General features: G+C 39.6%; 1 protein-coding gene across 12 annotated transcripts in view; it reads right to left on the reverse strand.

Annotated features, from left to right (window-relative positions):
- The window catches only part of BBX (BBX high mobility group box domain containing), a 276,694-nt gene that overhangs the window by 35,076 nt on the left and 222,725 nt on the right, over nt 1-18,893 (reverse strand). For all 12 annotated transcript variants that reach the window (XM_059164248.1, XM_059164245.1, XM_059164246.1 and 9 more), the window contains 2 exons: nt 2,799-3,807; nt 1,681-1,819 (listed from right to left, as the gene is read on the reverse strand). In XM_059164248.1, coding sequence (XP_059020231.1) covers nt 1,681-1,819; nt 2,799-3,807 — 1,148 coding nt within the window. The remainder of the gene's footprint in view (nt 1-1,680; nt 1,820-2,798; nt 3,808-18,893) is intronic.

Here is an 18,893-nt window from a genome sequence, read left to right on the forward strand (position 1 = left end):
ACACTCTCATTTAGGAATCTCAGAGAAGACTGATAAGAACTAGATTTTTCACTGTTCATCCACTATGTTGGTGTGTTCTAAACAAAGCAGACGCAGTCTAATTCTGACAGGCCTTATATATAAAGGGGAGGAAACAGCAAAGACCAGAGATTTACTGTTGATGAAAGCCTGCAGAAAAACCAGTCTCAGTTACATACATGCGCCTTCCTTAGAAATTAATAAAATAAAAACAACCCCCAAACCAATCTCTTTTCAAAGACAGATTTTCAAAAGTTTCAATTTCTTGTTCCCAAAGAAGACTGGCAGAAACACCTCTCTCAAAGAGTCAGCTATGTCTAATAGAGGCATCAGAAACCCTTCTGCTGGAGAGTCTTAAAGCTTGCTTTATTCCCCCAAGATTTCATAATATCTGCAGTGAGACCTGCTCCTCTCTGCGACTAGACCCACAGGGCACTGGTAGTTCTGGAAGGTAAAGAGCACCAGTCCTGAACTCAGTGGTCCCATTTTTAGGAAATTCTGCATTTGAAAATACCATTTGACAATAATAAATATAAGAATTTTCAAGTAACTGTTTAAACACAGTGTAGGCAAAACTAACGAACTATTTTGGACATTTAAAATATTAGAAAGGAAATACATAAGTATAAAAATATCACCTTAAAATAAATAATCCTGAGAATTTCACAACATGAGAAATAATTTCCACTCTCCTACTTTGTTAAGAGCCTTAGCATTAACCAGATTCTAAAGCACTGTAACTTCCGAGGGGGGAAAAATTATTCCACTAACAGAAACGCAAATATTTATGAATAAACCAAATACAATACTCCCAATGCATGGAATTTGCATAACTTTAAACACACTTATGAAAAAATATGGAAAATATAAAGATGTACTTATTTCTATTCAATGTATTCTTTTTCAAATGGGGCTAATGAGAAGTCTCGAAGGATTTTTAAAATAGTACTACTGAATATGCAGATGCTTTCCACACCAATATAAAACACTGAATCTCCTAACAAAATGTTTTATATTAAGAATCTGTGGAATAACAATAAAACTGAAATAATTCTTAATGATTTTATCTTGATGTATGTTATTTGCTTGAGTCTGCATTTCAACACATAATTAGTTACTGAATAGTCTCTGTAGCAGAATAGTCAACTTCACATTTTTATCTTATAGCAATAAAACATGGTTTAAACAAAAAAGGTTAGATAGAGGTAGAAACATAATTTTATTTACCTTATATTTTTGAGCTGTCATTTTATAAACACGGGTACATAACCTTTAGAAATATTAAATAAAATAAGTCCAGTAAGCAAAATGGATAAAATGTAAACATGCTTATAGAATATCCACTGTAAACCTCAGATGGAAAAAGTGTGTCCTGGCAAAATTAAAGGATTTACAATATCACACCATTAATACATGGTGGGCCTCAATTCAAACTCAGGCTTACATCCAAAATCGACACACTTCATACTAGACCTAAAATGAGAATGAGTGTCAGTCACAGAACCACGTTACCAGCAGGAACATGTGATACGCTAGATTTCTGTTCTCTTACTGTGCTCGAAGACTAGAGGTGCTGGATGAATATGCAAGGATATGCAGTTAGTGATTTATGTTTACACCTGGGGTCCAAGTAGTGTGCTGACTGTGCTCACAGGCACTTACCCAAGGAGAGAATCTTCCTTTGGCTTTGTCTTCTTGAACTTCTTGCTCCCACTGGTCCCACTCTGGTTAAACGTCCAGCTTTCTTCATTCCAACACCCTTCATGGTCAGAAGAGTTTCCTTTTCCTGAGCTACGTTTCCCTAAGGAAATTTAAGGGAAAGAATTCAGTTTGTATGTTGGGATGAGGTTGCCTCGCTGGCCCCTCAGGTATCATTTGCAGATGCTATTGGTAACTGTTTCAATTTCAGAGTCCTCTAAGTGGTTCATGATGGAATATAACAAAAAAGTGTCCAGTCTCTGAGATAAGCTGGGCTGTCATAACTCAACAGACAGTGTGTGTACTGTGTGTGTACTGTGTGACTCCAGAGAGACTGCTACCAGTTTTTCCATTAGAGAATCAGACTAAGGTGCAGAAGCCCTTTGCTGGTAGGCATTATTAATTCTAATTTCCCCAAGACTTTATGGGAATGCTATCCCTGGAGAACTCTGTACTCCCAGGGATCTTCATTCAGGCCTTGTTAGACCCATTACTCACAGATCTCTGAGCTAGAATTGAGCTTGGCAAGAGGTAATTCCCTAGCCAGATGCTGTATTTTAAAACAGATGAATTTATTTAAAAAACACTCTGTGAAATAAAGGTGTACACATGAAATGGTTTAGTGTTTTAAAGAGCCCTTCACTTCAATTTAAGTTTTGAGTGCCTAATGGAGAGGGTTAGATAAGTTACTTGCTTTGGGAGCCTATAGGTCAACATTCTGACAAATACACTTGCTTGATTCAGGAAATTCTTTCCATTGGTTTTAAAAACCAGACTAAGAGCTCCAAACATGCACTGCTGATCCTTCAAAACAAAAAGCCAACCCATACCAGTTAAAAAAAAAAAAGGCTTGAATTACTTTGAATACATATCCTAAGAACTACCCACAAAAAGAGTATAAAAATCTCCACAATGGTGTAGGTAAAATGACAGATGTATGTGAACTACAAGCCGCAAAAAACTGTACAAACGTAAAATATTGTTTTGCTACCATACTGCTCTTCATGGTGGTGCTTCTCAATGAGTCTGAAGCAGAAATTGGCTAGGTTTTCAGTCTTTTCATTTTTGCAGAAGTCACTTACCTCTGTCAACATTAGCTCGCAGAGAGGTGAGCATGCCTTCAGACACCAGGGTTTTATAAAGAGCACCTTTGCAAGACCGCTCAGATTTCCGGGAGCCACAAGTCTCTATTTTTCTGTGACAGTCACTGTCCTCAGGCTTGGCCTGTCCCGACAGGCTGGGTGGTAACACCTCCTCTGTGGGGGTCAATGGTTCTGCTTTTATACCCTCTGGCACCTCACCAGAAATGTTCTTGCTGGCAGAAATACTAATAAAATCTGGAGGTCTTGACTCTTTGGTGGTGTCTGAGGATTTCTCCTTTGACATTTTCTTCTCTCTTGATTTCACTTTTTTCTTTGGTGGCTTGGCATCCAAAATGCTTCCCTTGCCACTTGAGGATGTGCGGACCTTCTTGCGAGGAGTTGCTCCAAGTTTCTCAATGCCCCAGTCTCCCTTTGCAACAGCTTCAATGGTGTAGATGACACTCTCGATGTCAGACTCTGAAGACTGCCTCTTTTTGCAGGTCTTCTTGGGTGTGGATTTATCATTTCCATGGCGATCCATTTTGCTTTTCTTCTTTTTCTTTTTTAGCTTCTCTGGTTTGTTTAATGCTGTGGGATCTTCAATGATCATAATTCCATGTGGATGGCACATGTGATCCTTTCTACTGGGAACGTCGCTTATTATGATCTTGCTACTGGCAGAATAAGAAAAATCAGGGAAGTGACTACATTGTTGATCTTCCTCTAGTTCTTCCTTTTTAATTTCTTTGGGATCTTCCATTTTTATATCCATTATATCCTCCATCCGCAGCTCCTCAAAATTTCTTAGTTCCTTCGAATCTCTCATGTTTTCTTTAGCTGATTTTTCAAATTCTGCTTCCTTCTGTACCCTGGCTTCATCTGTTTTCTCCATTTTTATTTCTCTTTGTTCCTTTCCCTTCTCCAATTCTTTAATTCTTCCACCATCTGATTCTTTCGCCTTTATTAGTTTTGAGTCCTCCATTTTAACCCCCTCTGATGCCAGACACATCTAAACGGTTCAAACAAAAATGAGAATAGCAAAAAAAAATAGCCTTATTATGCTATATTTGAAATTAGATTGAACTTTTTAAGTCCATCCCTCTTAAAAAATAATCAAAACAAACTTTACAATGATCAGTCCACTTCTGCCAAACTAATTTAAATGACTCAAATTAATAAAAGGCTTTAGGCATTATGACATATTCATTAAACTCTAGACAAGCAGATACCCAAATGCTCATTTTCCAGTTTCATCAAAGCTTTTTCTGTGAAAACACGATTTGGGAGAAGGAAGATGGGCTCCAGATTTGGATGGAAGACTGGAGGTTGAGTCTTAGTTTTGCTACTTACTTAGTTTGTGGTCTAGAATGAGAATGAGATATTTCACCCTTACTCCTCTGTTGTCTTTGTTTTTTTTAAAAAAAAAAAAAAAAAAAAAAAAAAAAGGATGGTAAGAATAGTTGTCTCAGAGGAGCCTATGAGGCTGGAGAAGACAATATACTGATGGCAATTCTGACTAAACAATCCCCAGACTGTTCAGATGTTTGCCTTTTCGTTTTCCTTGGGGAAATGAGAAAAACAGCAACATTTTTTTACCTACCCACTTGAAATAAAAAATGAAGAGATGACTCATTAAAAGACTACAGAAAGTTTTGGCTAATGAGAAAGACATGACAGTCCTCAGATGCTGACAGATACAAACCTGAGGATTGCAAAAGTGCTTAGAACTAAGTGGTGGTGTTTGTTGTTGTTGTTGTTTGAAGAGTCGTTGACTGGCCGGCTTGACCTGCAACTTCTGACCAGAACTAATGTGAAATTGCTTAATGTCTTAATTCCTCACACACGTAATGGGACTCTTCATATGCTTTGCTATCAGAATCTTCACTCATTTGCATTATGCCCCTAGGGAATTAACTGCATAGTGTAAAATGCAGATACTATATCATTTTCCTAAAATCTGAAAAATTCTGAATACCAAAACACATCTGGCAGCAATTTGGTTATGTTTTTAAACTCCCCAAATTTTACACATAGGACCTTAAAGAAAACTCTTGCCATCTTCCTAATCCAACTCCTAGGTACCTCAAAACTTTAATCTAAAGCTATTTGGTGAAATGGGAAACTGTAGCTTACTGTAAAATTTATTTTCAATACCCAGGTTTTCATTCATAAGCATTCCCTACACGGCTCCCGAGTGCCCAGCACCATGCAGGACCCTAAAGATACAAAGATCATCCTCAGGGCTCAGACTTCCTTTGTGGGGATATGGTTAAATACACTGAGAAGCTTGGAATGATGGTAAATATGGGACCCGTTATTGTTGCCTCCCTTGGGAAAATAGTAAACAAAACTGAAATAAGCCAGCATGCACAGTACCCTTGCTCTTTCTGCAGCAAAATCAAGACGAAAAGATGAGAGGTGGCACCATGGTTCATGCATGAACCTGGTAGCTGATGTGCCATGACCTACACAACCACTTCTGCCGTCAAAGTAACATCCGCCATCATTAGTCTGAAGGAACTGAAAGGCCAGCAGCAGAAGGTCCATCATGCCAAACACTGCTAGTCTTTAACAATGGGTTAATTTATGTAACAACAAAAAAAAACAATAATAATAATTCAAATATCAGTAAGTTCCTCTCTCTGCCTTTGAGGACTCATCATGAGGCTGGAGACGATGACTGGGCCAAGGGCAGCAAAAATATTCTTAGCCATCACTAATTTTATCTATTTTGTATTAGAAACTTAGAAGAAAAAGAGTATTGGGATTTCTGAGCCCCCAAATCAAGCACATGAGTAAGAAATTGATACTTTTTTTTTTTTTTTTTAAGATTTTATTTGTTTATTTGACAGACAGAGATCACAAGTAGACAGAGAGGCAGGCAGAGAGAGAGAGAGGGAAGCAGGCTCTCCACTGAGCAGAGAGCCCGATGCGGGACTCGATCCCAGGACCCTGAGATCATGACCTGAGCTGAAGGCAGTGGCTTAACCCACTGAGCCACCCAGGTGCCCTAGAAATTGATACTTTTTAAGAAAAAAAAAATCACCAGTTTATCAAATGGCAAATTATCAGAAATGTTAAATCTATAAAACTCATTTTTGAAACGGGCTAGACATTCAATTAAATGTCAGATCCTCTTTTGCCTCATTTCCCCCCTTAGTACTTTCAATGCATCTCAAATCTTTCGGTGAGAATGACTGGTTAAGTCTGAAAAGAAAGTGGGGAAGGAGAAAAGGAGGCAGATCATGCAAGTTTTTTTTTTTTAAAAAAAAGAACATTAAGAAGAGCACCCAGTCCCCTTCCTACAGGGAAGGAACCCACAGGGAAGATCCAAAATACTGTGGATTCATGACAGAGTTACCTTTTTTGGGAAATCACATTAAACTTTTAGACCTTAGCAAATAACTATGAATACGGGAACTCCCCTTTAGTAAACCTTACCAGACATAAGATCAAAGCAAAAATATTATTTTCATTATGAAACACTGGTACATTTAATTTTCCCTGCATGTTTTATTCTCACCAGAGAAATTTGCTATTTTGCATCAATTTTGAAATAATTTTTATTTCCCTTTCTCGATTATTTCTAGCCCTTCATGAATAACTGTCCCACATGTAGACAGAGACTATGCTAGCTCTGGAAAGAAGACCTGAAAGGCGTCCTCAATGTGGATTTTATGGTTTTGCAGCCACTATCACTCTGGTGACCTTTAATAAGTCATTCCAAGAGCTGTGTCCCACACGGGCACTGGTTTTTATAGTGGTATGCCAACAATTTGTATTTGCATAGGTTCATCTTAGCAAACCTAATAATACTTCGCAAACTCCTTTCTCTGCTTCAATATATTTCAAAATGATTCTCCTCATCACCCATGATAGGATTCCACAGCTAGGAATGAAATGGAACAAATGCAGACATTCACTCTGGGGACATATTCCAGGAAATAGCATAATATTTCTTGTGGAAGTAATTACACCAGGCACTAGTCATGCCTTACCTTCCTTGTTTCGGGCTCTTAAAAGTACACCCCCCCATAGAGTATGTTAATCCTAAATTGTAAGAAAAACAATTATATTGCTGGAAGTAAAACTATTAAAATAAAACAAAAAACTGAGTAAAAAACTACAAGTCATAGATCTCACCAACCAAAAACCGAAACAAACACAAATCAGACTCTCAGAGTTGGGTGTCAGTCTAGGTTACCTAATTTAACATCCTTCCCCATGTAGAAATTCATTTTACTACAATATTTCCAAGACTTAATTTTCCAACTTTTTGCACAAAGACAGTGACCATGTTAGAGGGTAGTACTCTTTGAAATCTTTAAAACTTTGAGGAAAAAACTATCATTCTGTCAGTACTCGTTGTTCCCCAAAGTCACATAAAGTAATCCGCTCTTTCTCTCATGTGACAGACTTCCAAAACCTGGAGGACAGGTGTTATGTTCCCATAATAAGTCTTTTCTCCTGGCATAATGTCCCAGTTCCCTTAACTGTTCATCACACATAAAGGCTTCCAGACTACACGCAGTCGTGGGGTCCTGAAGTGAGAACTGGACTTTATATGAGCTGGGTTCAGGACCAAGTACCACAGTGCTTGCCCAAGGCCCCACTTTGACTTGAATCCATATGAGGCAACAAAGGCTGAGAAATGGGCAACGGTATATACTCCACTGAGTTGTTGTGATGCCAAAAGTGTAGACACAAAACTTAACATAAAAAACTTCCTAAGGGCTGGGGAACATGGATCTTTCTCAGAGTAAGCCGCTAGTCTTCTGTAAGCCTTCAGATGAGAAGTGGAACTGCCAACTTGTCTATGGATAGGGACATGCTTATCTTCTAATCGGGACCAAAGATGAAATCTCTCCCCTTCCATTAAAAAAAGAAAATAAATAAATAAATAAATAAATAAGGTCAGGGCTTCTAGGTGGCACAGTCGGTTCAGCGTTCAACTCTTGTTTTGGCTCAGGTCATGACGTCAGGGTTCTGAGATTGAGGCCCAAGCTGGGCTCTATGCTCAGCGGCGAGTCTGCTTCTTTCCCTCCCTTGTGCCTCCCAACCCCGCATACACATACATGTGCTGGAGCACGAGCACGTTCTTATTAAAATAAATAAACCTTAAAAAAAAAAAAAAAAGGTCATACTTCTGGCTTGTACTAGGGTTGTAGTCAATGAAAAGCTTGGATTTCTTTACCCACATAATGTGCTGGGAATCTTGGTTTCTCCTCTATTTTTTCCACACAGAAGTGAGATTTTCCATTTTTCCTTAGTTTATCATTTTGAACGCTGAATTACATTACTTTCCATCTCTGTGTTATGGACACATTTGATAAAGCTGCTTTTTATGTCTTCACCCAAATCTTTGGTCATGTTGAACAGGAAATGGCCAAGGACAGAGATTTCTGGCAGACTCTGAGAGCCCTTTCATCAGGTTTATTTGAACATTAATGAACTTCAGCGATCAAAGAATGTTTTATAATCCAGTCTTAAATTTCCCCCCCTTTTGTTCACAAGGACATTGTAAGATTATGTGTCAAAAGTCTTGCTGAAATCGATATAGTATGCCAACAGCATTCTCAGCCGGTTTTATAACCATACCAAATGGAAAATAAAAATGGCTTGTTTACCAGGCAGGGTCTAATTAGGAAAACAAACAGCTGAAAGCGTATCTAGCAGAAGGAATTTAATGCGGGGAATAGGTTGGTTACACAGGTCACCTAGAACTGAGATGCACAAACAGGAGGTTGGTGAGGCAACCCAGGAAATAGCAACAGTAAGAAAAAACGGGGGAGGGAGGTCCCCAAAGGAAGAAGGAACCACAGTGGGCCTAAGTGGAGGAAGCTGAGCAGGTGGAAGAGATAAGACCTTTGCTCTACTCCCAGTCCTCCTCACACCCCCTTCTCTGCACATCCTGGCCTCTTTCCCCCCAGCCCTGATTTTCCCACCAGAGTCTCCTACCGGTTGAACCCAGCTGGAAATCAAGGGGACACAGGCACCCAGGAAAGGCAGTCTGCAGCCACCAGGGATATGAACCACCAGAAGAGACTCTGGAATAGCATATTTGAGAAGGACCTTTTGGGGGAGACTTTAATTCCCAGTTTTTATATTCTCTTCTAGGAGTTCAAATATTTTATTATCAGAAATAATTTTCAAAAGTCTCTAGGAATTAACAGCCTGTGCTTCCACATAAAACAACCAACTTGGGAATAGCCATGGATGTAGTAACTCTTAGAAGATGCCATCACTCTTAGTTAGGAACAAATTCTATCTTGAGAAGCCTTTTCAAAAGCCACGGATTCTGGAGTCAGACTGCCTGGAGCTGCACGCGGACTCTGCCTGATTTGCTCATTTTCTAAAAAAAAAAAAAATCTTTCCATGCCTCAGTTTCCCCATTTACAAAACGTGGACCGTAATAGTATTTCTCTTAGGAATACTGTGAGATTCAGTGAGCTGCACATGTACAGCACCTAAAATAGTGCCTGGTGGCGAGCAAGAAAAAATGTATTCTGACAACCATCCCTCTGCAGCTTATGCCATGCAGAATGAGTATGAGCTATGGGCAGTAACAGGACCAGTCCTAAGGATATCATTAGTAGCACATCATGGCCTTGGTACACTAAGTACTGTGCTACAATTTCCTCATTCTAGGGTTGAATGATTCTGTAATTGGGAAAAAATATATACAACAAAATTAGATGCAAGATCTTAAATCAGTTATCTTTCACGAAGCTTACCCTCATTAAACAGAGTGAAGCTCAGTTCTACTACTGGGTACAAACATCTACTTTTAGTGCATTTATCAATTAACTTCAGTGAGACTTATGAAAGTGCATACGAACTACATTCTGTTCACATGCATGGACACGCATACAGATTAGCACCCAGTGGACACAGAGGGACATAAATCAGTGTGAACTCAAGTGAATAAAACTGCATTGTGGGAAGCACAGAATTAATGTCTGTTATTAATTAGTCAAGTTGCCCTTAATAGAGGGTGGGTTGTTAATCAAGCCTTGAAATAGAATATGCCTTAGAAAATGACAATTTATTCTTCTATTATTATTTTAAATTGAACAATAACCTTCTTTAAAAGTGACGCTGTAACATGGCTTCAGGACACCTTCTGGATGGAATCCCCATGGCTGTATTCAAAGAAGTCAGAATGTTAATGTTTTAAATCAAATGTCTGGCATAAATATTTGATATCTATTGTCTATTCCCTCAGGTACTATGTATTTTTTTTATAACTATAACTCAGGGGGCACAAAATCGATCCTGTTCACCTCTGTATTGTCCTCCAAGGATCTATCCTAGTACCTTTCAAAGAGAAGGGATTCCACAGATAACTGAATTGAACTGAATGGTTCACTAGTTCGGAGGTACATGAGAAGTCTAAAATGCATTCTGATTCACACCAGAAAGAGTGACAAATCTGAAAAAAAATGCTAATTAGGACCCACACTTACACTGTCCTTACTTAAGCTTCCCAAGAGCAACAGTGAAAACTAATCACCAATATTTTAGTTTTACTTCTGGTAACTGAAACCTTCCTGAAGTTTCTCACTGTTCTGTGTAGTCAGAATGGCCTGACAGTGATGAGCTGGAAGAAATGGCAACTCACCCCCAAAAGAAAAACGAGAACTAGTATGCTAGAACTGAGACTCTAACAGGACACACATACTGGACCGATGTATAAAAAATTATCCTCTTCAAACCTATTACAAAGAAAAACTTTTAGGAGGATTATCGAAGGGGTGACATAAAATGTGCATTGGAGGGATTATTTTTTATGTGCCTGGGTTCAGGGAGATTGCCATTTTCAGTTCAGGGAAGATCATGACATAGGCTCAGGGTTTGCTACTGGGGACTACAGAGACATCATAAATCTATGCTGAGCAAGCTTTTATCTCTGGAATCAAAGACATTCTAAAATGTATTCCTTTCTACAAATGTAAGGTATCGATTTGTTTCTTTAATGTGTTCTGCTATAAAAGACTTAGTGAAATGACCAGAGAAAAAATAATTCATCATGTGTACTAGGTAAGAATGATACCACAGAAGGAGATGCCCTTTAACTGGTACAAAGAAATGGGTGAGTTGTTCCCAAAATGTACCGTAGCTATCATTTCACTCTTAATTATCTTTCGTCTTTCATTGTCTATTATAAAGGATCCAGAAAGATTAAAAACACAAGGCAGTGTGAAAACAGACCCACTGACACTTATCAGGAAGTTTCAATTTCAAAATCTCTGCCTTTTAGTACAAAATAAATGTTTTACAGCCAAGGTATGTTTACAGTCATTTTGTACTGCCAAAACATTGTAGATATAACCCTGGGATGGCACTACGCAGTGCTTTCCAAGATGTGCCCTTCTCCCATAATTAAATAAAACCAGAATGTTTTTGCCATAAACATACACTGGCTGATGGCTGCAGAGAATAAGGAATAGCACTGATGCTAAGAAAATTCAATTTTCTTTATTATAAAAGATAACTGGTCACAGAACAGTGGTCTAAGCATCTCTCAACACTGATAACTGAGCATATTAAGTAGTTTTCTACTTGGTTTACAGAAACACGGCCAGGTGAAAAGGTGGTTTCAGTGTGTCTCTTCACTATTTCTTCAGAAATTATGCCATTTCTGAAGACTCCAGATGGGTGGGGTGACCTTTGTTCCACAGGCCACTTATTCAAGTCTCCCCTAGACACGTTAAAGGCACTCATTAGGAGAATTCCTACGTTGTAGCTCTTCCAAAAATAAGTTGATGTATTTAAAAATGAGATGAAAAGTTTTAGGACAGACGTTTCATAAAAATGACTCACAACTGTGTGTAAAAAGCTAAAGAAAGAAATACACCACTTTCAAAGAAAAGAGCCCCTCACATATATTATAAGTATTTGGGATTTGGTCATGTGACAACTGTGTAGGAAGGGCGAGGTTGAGAGGCATGCAGGAGACTCTGGGCTTCAAGGGCTTCCAGCAGGATGGAGGGAACACTGCGCATCAGCCGTCAGTGAGGACACAGGGGAAACCGTAAAGAAGTCACTTCCATCAAACATCCCTTCTAGCTGGTAGCGGGAAGGAATGCAAACGTGACCGGAGGGATGGCGTCTCATCTCTATGATCTTATCAGAATTTCAACTTTTCTTAAAATGAACCAACATTTTCCTTAAGATTTAATTTTTACAGGCACTGGAATATATTCACCTTTACCTATCTCTTTGGTTTTAATTAGAAGTGGTTCCTGAAAGTTAGAATGTAGGAAAACTAGGGCGTCAAGGCCTCTGAAAATGTCATCATTCTTTTTTAATAAATAGGGTTCAAGACAGCTTTTTCAGTACCCCTGGAACCACAAGATCTACAACCTTGATCTTTTTATTCTTGACGAGTAGATCTGGAGACACCTGGCACCCTTTCTTCAACTTTACCCTAACACATTACCAGTTTCATACACTGAGATAAAGCAAAGTAAAACACAGACCACAGACCAAATGCAGCAAGCCTGTGCAACTATTTTCTACCTTTCTTTCTTCTGTGCTCAGAGAACATGAGCCTCTGCTTTCCAAAACCGACCATTTACCCTGACAAATACCTTCTCCTGTTGACTCTTTCAGTAGTGCATCTCCTCAGCTGTTCCTACCCCTCAGCACCTTTCATCTCTTTTCTGCTAGCCCTCTTTGTTCACAAACATCCAGGCTTCCTGAAGAAGGGTTCCGAGGATTCAGGTTCAGAGATGGGGTCACCTCTGGCTCCCCTTTCGCTCTGCCTCCCACATTAACCCAGTCATCAAATCCAACAAAATCCCCTGTAAGCTCCCTGCTTGCTGTCTCTTTCTACCTCCTGTTCCACTGCCAGCCAGCCCCTCCTCAATCCTGGCTCTTCTTCTCACATGGGTGTGACCGGAAGGTTTCCCCTCCGTTCTACGTACAGCTGCCACTGGATCTTCTTTCTCACTGCACGCCCCTGCCCTCAGTCTTCGTTTGCTCTTCCTTATCCTTCAAGCACAACTTTTCCTGCTTCACACTAACTACTCTCCCAGTTCGAACCGTGGCCACACTCCACCTTCCATAAGGTTCCCATCACAATCCTCGACGCCTGCCCATCTGACTGAGCTGTTGTCACCCACCTACCTCACATCTGCCTGCTTTTTTACTCCTTAATCCCTCTGCTATCTCTCTCCCATCTCTCTGTTTAATTATGCAGCTCCCAATCGGCACTGTCCGGGTGCTCAGGTTCAAAAGAGGGAGGTGCACAGGGTTAAGTAGGGGCTGGCACTGACTGCTGGCCTCAGACTCAAGACTCAGTAGGCAAAGGAGAGGATGGTGGGCAGGCCACTACCGGCCCTGACCAACTGTTCTCATGTAGGAAGGCTGGATCACAGTCTCCAGATTCTCTTCAATTTTCATGAGAAGTCAGACATAGATATTCACTTGAAATCTCTATTTTTAAAATATTGAACACTAGTTCAAATGTCAATACAGGTCAACAAATTATGGTCTGAAAAAAAGCATCTATGCAAGTTAAATGTGGCCCAAAGGCTGCTGGTTGCAACCCCTGTTCCTCCACAACTCCTTCAACAACCATCTCCGTGCTGTCTCTGCACTCTCTCTGAGCTGGGTCCCGACAACACTCCTGTCAATATTAACTCCTCCCTTTCTTGTCTTCACATGTTCACTTGGTGTATCATTCGTCACTCGAGGAGAGCTTTGTCATTTCACTGCATGGTTCTCAGTGAAACCATTTGCACACTTATTTCTTATTCCTTAACTTTTTATATCTTCTCTCTCCGCAGCTGGAGAATAAGTTCTTGGAGGACAGGAGTCGTACCCCATAATTTCCTCACAGTATCTTCCAAAGTATATTCAATAACAGGCACTTACTTATTTAAGGGTGTAAGATGTATCTTGGCAGTTTTGAAAGTACAGACACTTTTTAAAAAGGAAATATCAGCTCCGTTTCTTTGACAGCAGTCTTGAAAAATCTGTCATCTTATTCAGCCATACACATATGTGTAGGAGTGAGCTGTCTTCCATAGAGCCTTCCATAATACGCAAAGTCCTATAACAAGCAACTTGCAGAGTCTTTTACATTCATCTGAATCAAGGCGACAGAACAGCCCAGTGTGGAAGAGCCTGGGCTGTGGAGACAGACTGCCTGGGTTTCCTACAGAGGCTGTAATCTCCTGTCCGCATGACCTTAGGCAAAGTCATAAAACCTCTCTGCCCTTTTGTTTCCTAATGTGTCAAAGCAGAATGATGATAGTACCTATCTCCAAGGATGTGTGTGAAAATTCAATGAGTACATATAAAGTACTTATAAAGTGCCTACCACACAGCAGATAGTAAAATAGTCGTCATGATCTTGGGTTAGATAGCACAACTTACTTCCCACTATTAAAATTTATAACCTGTTTTAAAGAAGACATAGAACTATCTCAGAAAAAGAGAAGTAAAACAAAGAGCAACTGATATTTTCAGGCATGCATTCCAGTCTCTAGGGGTCCTCTACAACACCAAACCTACACCTGGAGGTAAAGTGTGCTTACACTGCTGATCTTAGAAGGAGGTTTGCAGCTTATCCCATCGTAATAGACACTATGCAGTGTCTATTATACCCATATGCAGGTAACTTCAGCAGCCTCACTGTTACTGGCATGGAATAGTCCTCAGTAATTACTGTTTATTGGAATAAATGAATCAACTGTACATCTTATTATATTAGGCAATTCTGATACCAGAGATCTTCAAGTGTAGAATTTTCTTCACTAAAATGCACAGGTACAGATGTCTCTGTGTGCCCTCCAACTATACAGCAACTATAACATGAAACAACTATAACTATGGTCTCCAGGGGGATGCTTTGCTATTCTTTATAGGATCTGACCTAATTAATTTCAAAACGAAAAGAAACACATTAAGTACCTGCACCAATTAAGCAACTGATTAACTGAACAGTATGAATCTCATGGAGGTTCAAATATCAAGGACTGTATTTTCTTCTCAATTCCCTGACCTCAGCAGCACTATGCCAACTCCCTTCCTAGTTGGAGTAGATTCCTGAAAAATACCTGGAACAGATCCCAGAATTTTCAGGTCACTTTCAGCTATTAAAAATCCACCCACTTTAAAATGCCAATCAAATGCCTGAAACAGGGCCTTCCCCGGGGCATCTCCTGGCTACAGGGTCTTGGGAAATAGAAGGGGTCCTTCCAGTGCCAAAACCCAGAGTGCAGGCCAATTCAAGTCTCTTTGTGTCTGCTGCCAACTTCCTCCAATTTTCTTTTTGCCTGCACAAGTGGGTGTACGGCACAGTGATAAGTATGTGCCTAAAATGTTTCTTGCTCTTCACCATGAAGACATTTCCTGCAAGCAACAGTGCCTATAGCTTTGGGAGGTCTCCTTATTCAGCCCTCCTCCCATGTCAGCCCATAGGAAGGGAGGTGGGGTAAGGGGAGAGGTGAGTTCCTAGGCTGGTTCCTGGCCCTTCCCTTCACAAGGCTATTTTCTTTTTATAATTTATTTATTTATTTTTTATTATGTTATGTTAGTCACCATACAGTACATCATTAGTTTCTGAAGTAGTGTTCCATGATCCATTATTTGTGTATAACACTCAGTGCTCCATGCAATACGTGCCCTCCCTAATACCCATCACCAGGCTCAACCATCCCCCCACACCCCTCCCCTCTAAAACTCTCAAGTTTGTTTCCCAGAGTCCACAAGGCTATTTTTAAATAGTTCTGCTGTAGAGGATAGGAGAAGCTATGGTGGAGGTAAAGCAAACTGCCAATGGTTATGTCTGTCTTTTTTTATCTGTTCCTGCTAACATATGTAAGACTGAATGACCTTGTCAGGGGATGCCAAGGGCAGGGATGGTATACAAAATATTTAAGAGGCAGGGGTGCTAAATGATCAGAAGGGATGTGGTCCAGGGGCCACATCTTGCAGGCCCCTTGCTGCGTCCTTCAGTTGCTGAAGGATCAGGGGAACCCGGGGATGCTGGGAAAGTTGCAGCAAGGGTACACAGGGGGTTTGGGTCGCAGTTTTTTACTAACAATGGGAAGTATTTGGTATTTTATTAGCAGGACTGCTGTACTGGTGGAAACTGGCTGAGCATCACTGCTGCTTGTGGGAGCTCATCAGTGTCCTGAGTAAAGCTGTCTCTGTTGCATATTTCCTGATGTAAGAGACTGTCCTGGGCCTGCTCTCTGCCAACCCCGCACCCTATGACTATCTTGCCTGATCACACTCAACTGCTTTCTCTTTGTCGACTTGACCTGTGAAAACTCATGCATCTTTACATTGCCAAAACGGAGAGTACAGCAAGCCTCTCCCGCAGCCAAATTCCTCCAGTTCTTTTCTCACTGGTCAAACAGGTGCAAGGCATAGCACTAAGTCTATGTCTACAACATTTCCTGCTTCTAATCAAAGAATGAGAAGATACCTCTTGCAGATACCCTCTGATCTTTAACAAAGTTTTTCTTAGAGCTGCTTTCACTTTGCTTGATATGGGGCAGGGATAAAGAGTGGAAAGCACTTCTTTCCTTTCCTCCTCAGGACAGGGAGAAAGGCCAAAATATTCTGGGTGACTGGAAAGTCTTTGATAGCCACCCCCCCCACCACCACCACCACTGATGACTTGGGGGTTAGGATGGGAATGAAAGGAGAAACCCCTGGAATGGCATATGGGGCAGTAGTTGGATCAGACCATCTCTTTATAAATCCCAAAAGAGTATCTGGCCCACATTAAAGGTGGCTTCCTGGTGGATTTCCCTTTGGTATGTGTGACTTTAAAGCTGTATTTCCATATTTCAGAAAACAGCACCAATTCTGGGCAAGAGGAAAAATCCTCCTCCATATCCTGTTATACTTATTTCAAGAGATACCCAAAATAATTAAATATTATATTCAGTTCAAGAAAAATGAATGCTGGAACACTGAAAAGAAATAAAAGAAAAGAAAAGAAAAAGAAAAAAAAAAGAAAAATGATTATCAAATACACATGGAATAAAAAAAATTAAGGAAGCATATTTCTACTGGTGATTATTTGGAGATGCTGATTAATCCATTGTGCACATATTTATGTTTAATTAGAAACTGGGAAGGATTTAGAATGTTATTCTAAAACAGTCTATTAGCATTATGGTATGATATTCATGTGGTGCAAATAATAATGTGAGATTTTCTTGGTAAATTATTTTTTAGCGACCCTGTTTTATCAAAAGCATATATTTTTACTCAGATGTTACAAGAAACCAAGTCTGAGTATAAGCTGATTTGCTATAATTGGAATAGGCTTATTGCAGTCATTTTACCCCTTTAAAATTATGATACCAGCATTCAAACATCTGTTAAACCATAGCATCTGTTTCATATTTGGGATGCATCCCTACAAATTAGAAGAATGTTCTTTTTAATGAGCTCTGATTTAATAGGGAATCCTTTTTTTTCTTATAACGGTTATGCCAAAGAAAGAAAATGAGAAGACAAAATCATCTCTCTAGCACCCTACATAGCAAAGTACCTGAAAGAATCATATATTTCTAGTATAAAATGATTCATTACAGATACATTAACATGAGAGTTAACTTGTTTTACAATTTAGTGTTGTTATGTATATATTATGTTTGTATGTAAATGTGCATGTGTGAGCACACACAAACAGGGAAATGCAGAGAGCACCATACATTCATTTTATTTAAGAAAAGGTGTCACTTCTTTCAAATACATTGTCTTGACAATCTATAGGGTCTTAAAAATACTAAATTCATCACCTTGTAGTCTCTCTTTACAAAGAGTTGTTTGCTCCAACTCCAAAGGAGCACTTGTTGCCAGATCTTTACTGTTTCAGTTTTACCTGAAGTAGTACTTGGCCACTGACTCACTCGGTTCTTTTTTAAATGATTCCTAAGATCTTTGGAAGTTTTCTAGTCATTTGTAGACCTCTATTTGGGTCTGATTTTTGTCTAACAAGAACCATGTCAGCTTAATGTCAGACAACAAAGGGTTCATTTGTTCCACTGTTTATATACTTTACTGTTTCAGGCCTCTGTATTTTTCTATTTCTAATGTGGGTCTGGCTAGACTTTAAAAGCTTCATTTAAACACATTTAAAACTCCTAGATTTTTATGATATAAGCTACCATAAAATTTAAAAAATGATAGGTTGTCCCATTAAATTTAATAAACTACAAAGGCTTTATAAAAAGAACCGTATCTCTCTCTCTCTCTCTCACACACACACACACACACACACACCCTCAGAAGGAACTAACTGGAAGGAAGCCAGAAAAATGAAAGAAAAGAAAAAGTTCAATATAAGAGATATCTGGTCACCCATCTTGTGCCTCCTAATTTGTCTCACGGAAAAAGTAAACTGTTATTATCGTGTCCTAGTGCTACAGATATTTCTTTCACAGAAAAAAGGCAGAGCAGCAGCAGGGAGGCAGAGAAAACCATGGTCCCTGCCTACACTCTACCACCAACTGCTGTTGGCACCTTTTACACCAACCCCATCCCCCACCAAGCGAGGGCTCTCTGTTCCTCACAGATTTATAAAAGCACATTTTCTACTTTGCCAAAGGAACAGCGGCATTTTATACCCACATCATATCAAGCATACAACTGACAGGTGTTACAAAATCAGATTTTAAAATATGTCATTTGAGTTCTTCACTTAAAAAACAAGCCACCAAAAAAACCCACCCCACAACAAAAACAACAACAAAGAAAAACACCCCCAAATTAAAACATCAACCACCTGGTTTAAAAGTAGTGTCTTCTAGGAATTTAAGGATGTTAATAGGAGAATCTGAGGAGAGAAACATGACTCAGGCCATTCTCCTGGGTCCAGGCTGGACTTACTTCACAGTGTGGGACAAAAACTGACCTTATTTTACAATACTACCTGTGAAAAAAGATTCTGCAATTTCCCTGTGTCCCCTTTTTCTGTGCTTACTGACTTTTCATAACAAAACTTTTTTTTCCTATGAAAAAGCTAACCCTCTCATGGCTGAAAATTAGACCTAACACCATAGTCTGGTCACTGGTGAAATGGCACAGTTTAAAGAATGCTGCAATGATGAACTTTTTTTG

This window comes from Mustela lutreola, chromosome 2, assembly GCF_030435805.1.
Source record: "Mustela lutreola isolate mMusLut2 chromosome 2, mMusLut2.pri, whole genome shotgun sequence".
NCBI classification, from domain to species: domain Eukaryota; kingdom Metazoa; phylum Chordata; class Mammalia; order Carnivora; family Mustelidae; genus Mustela; species Mustela lutreola.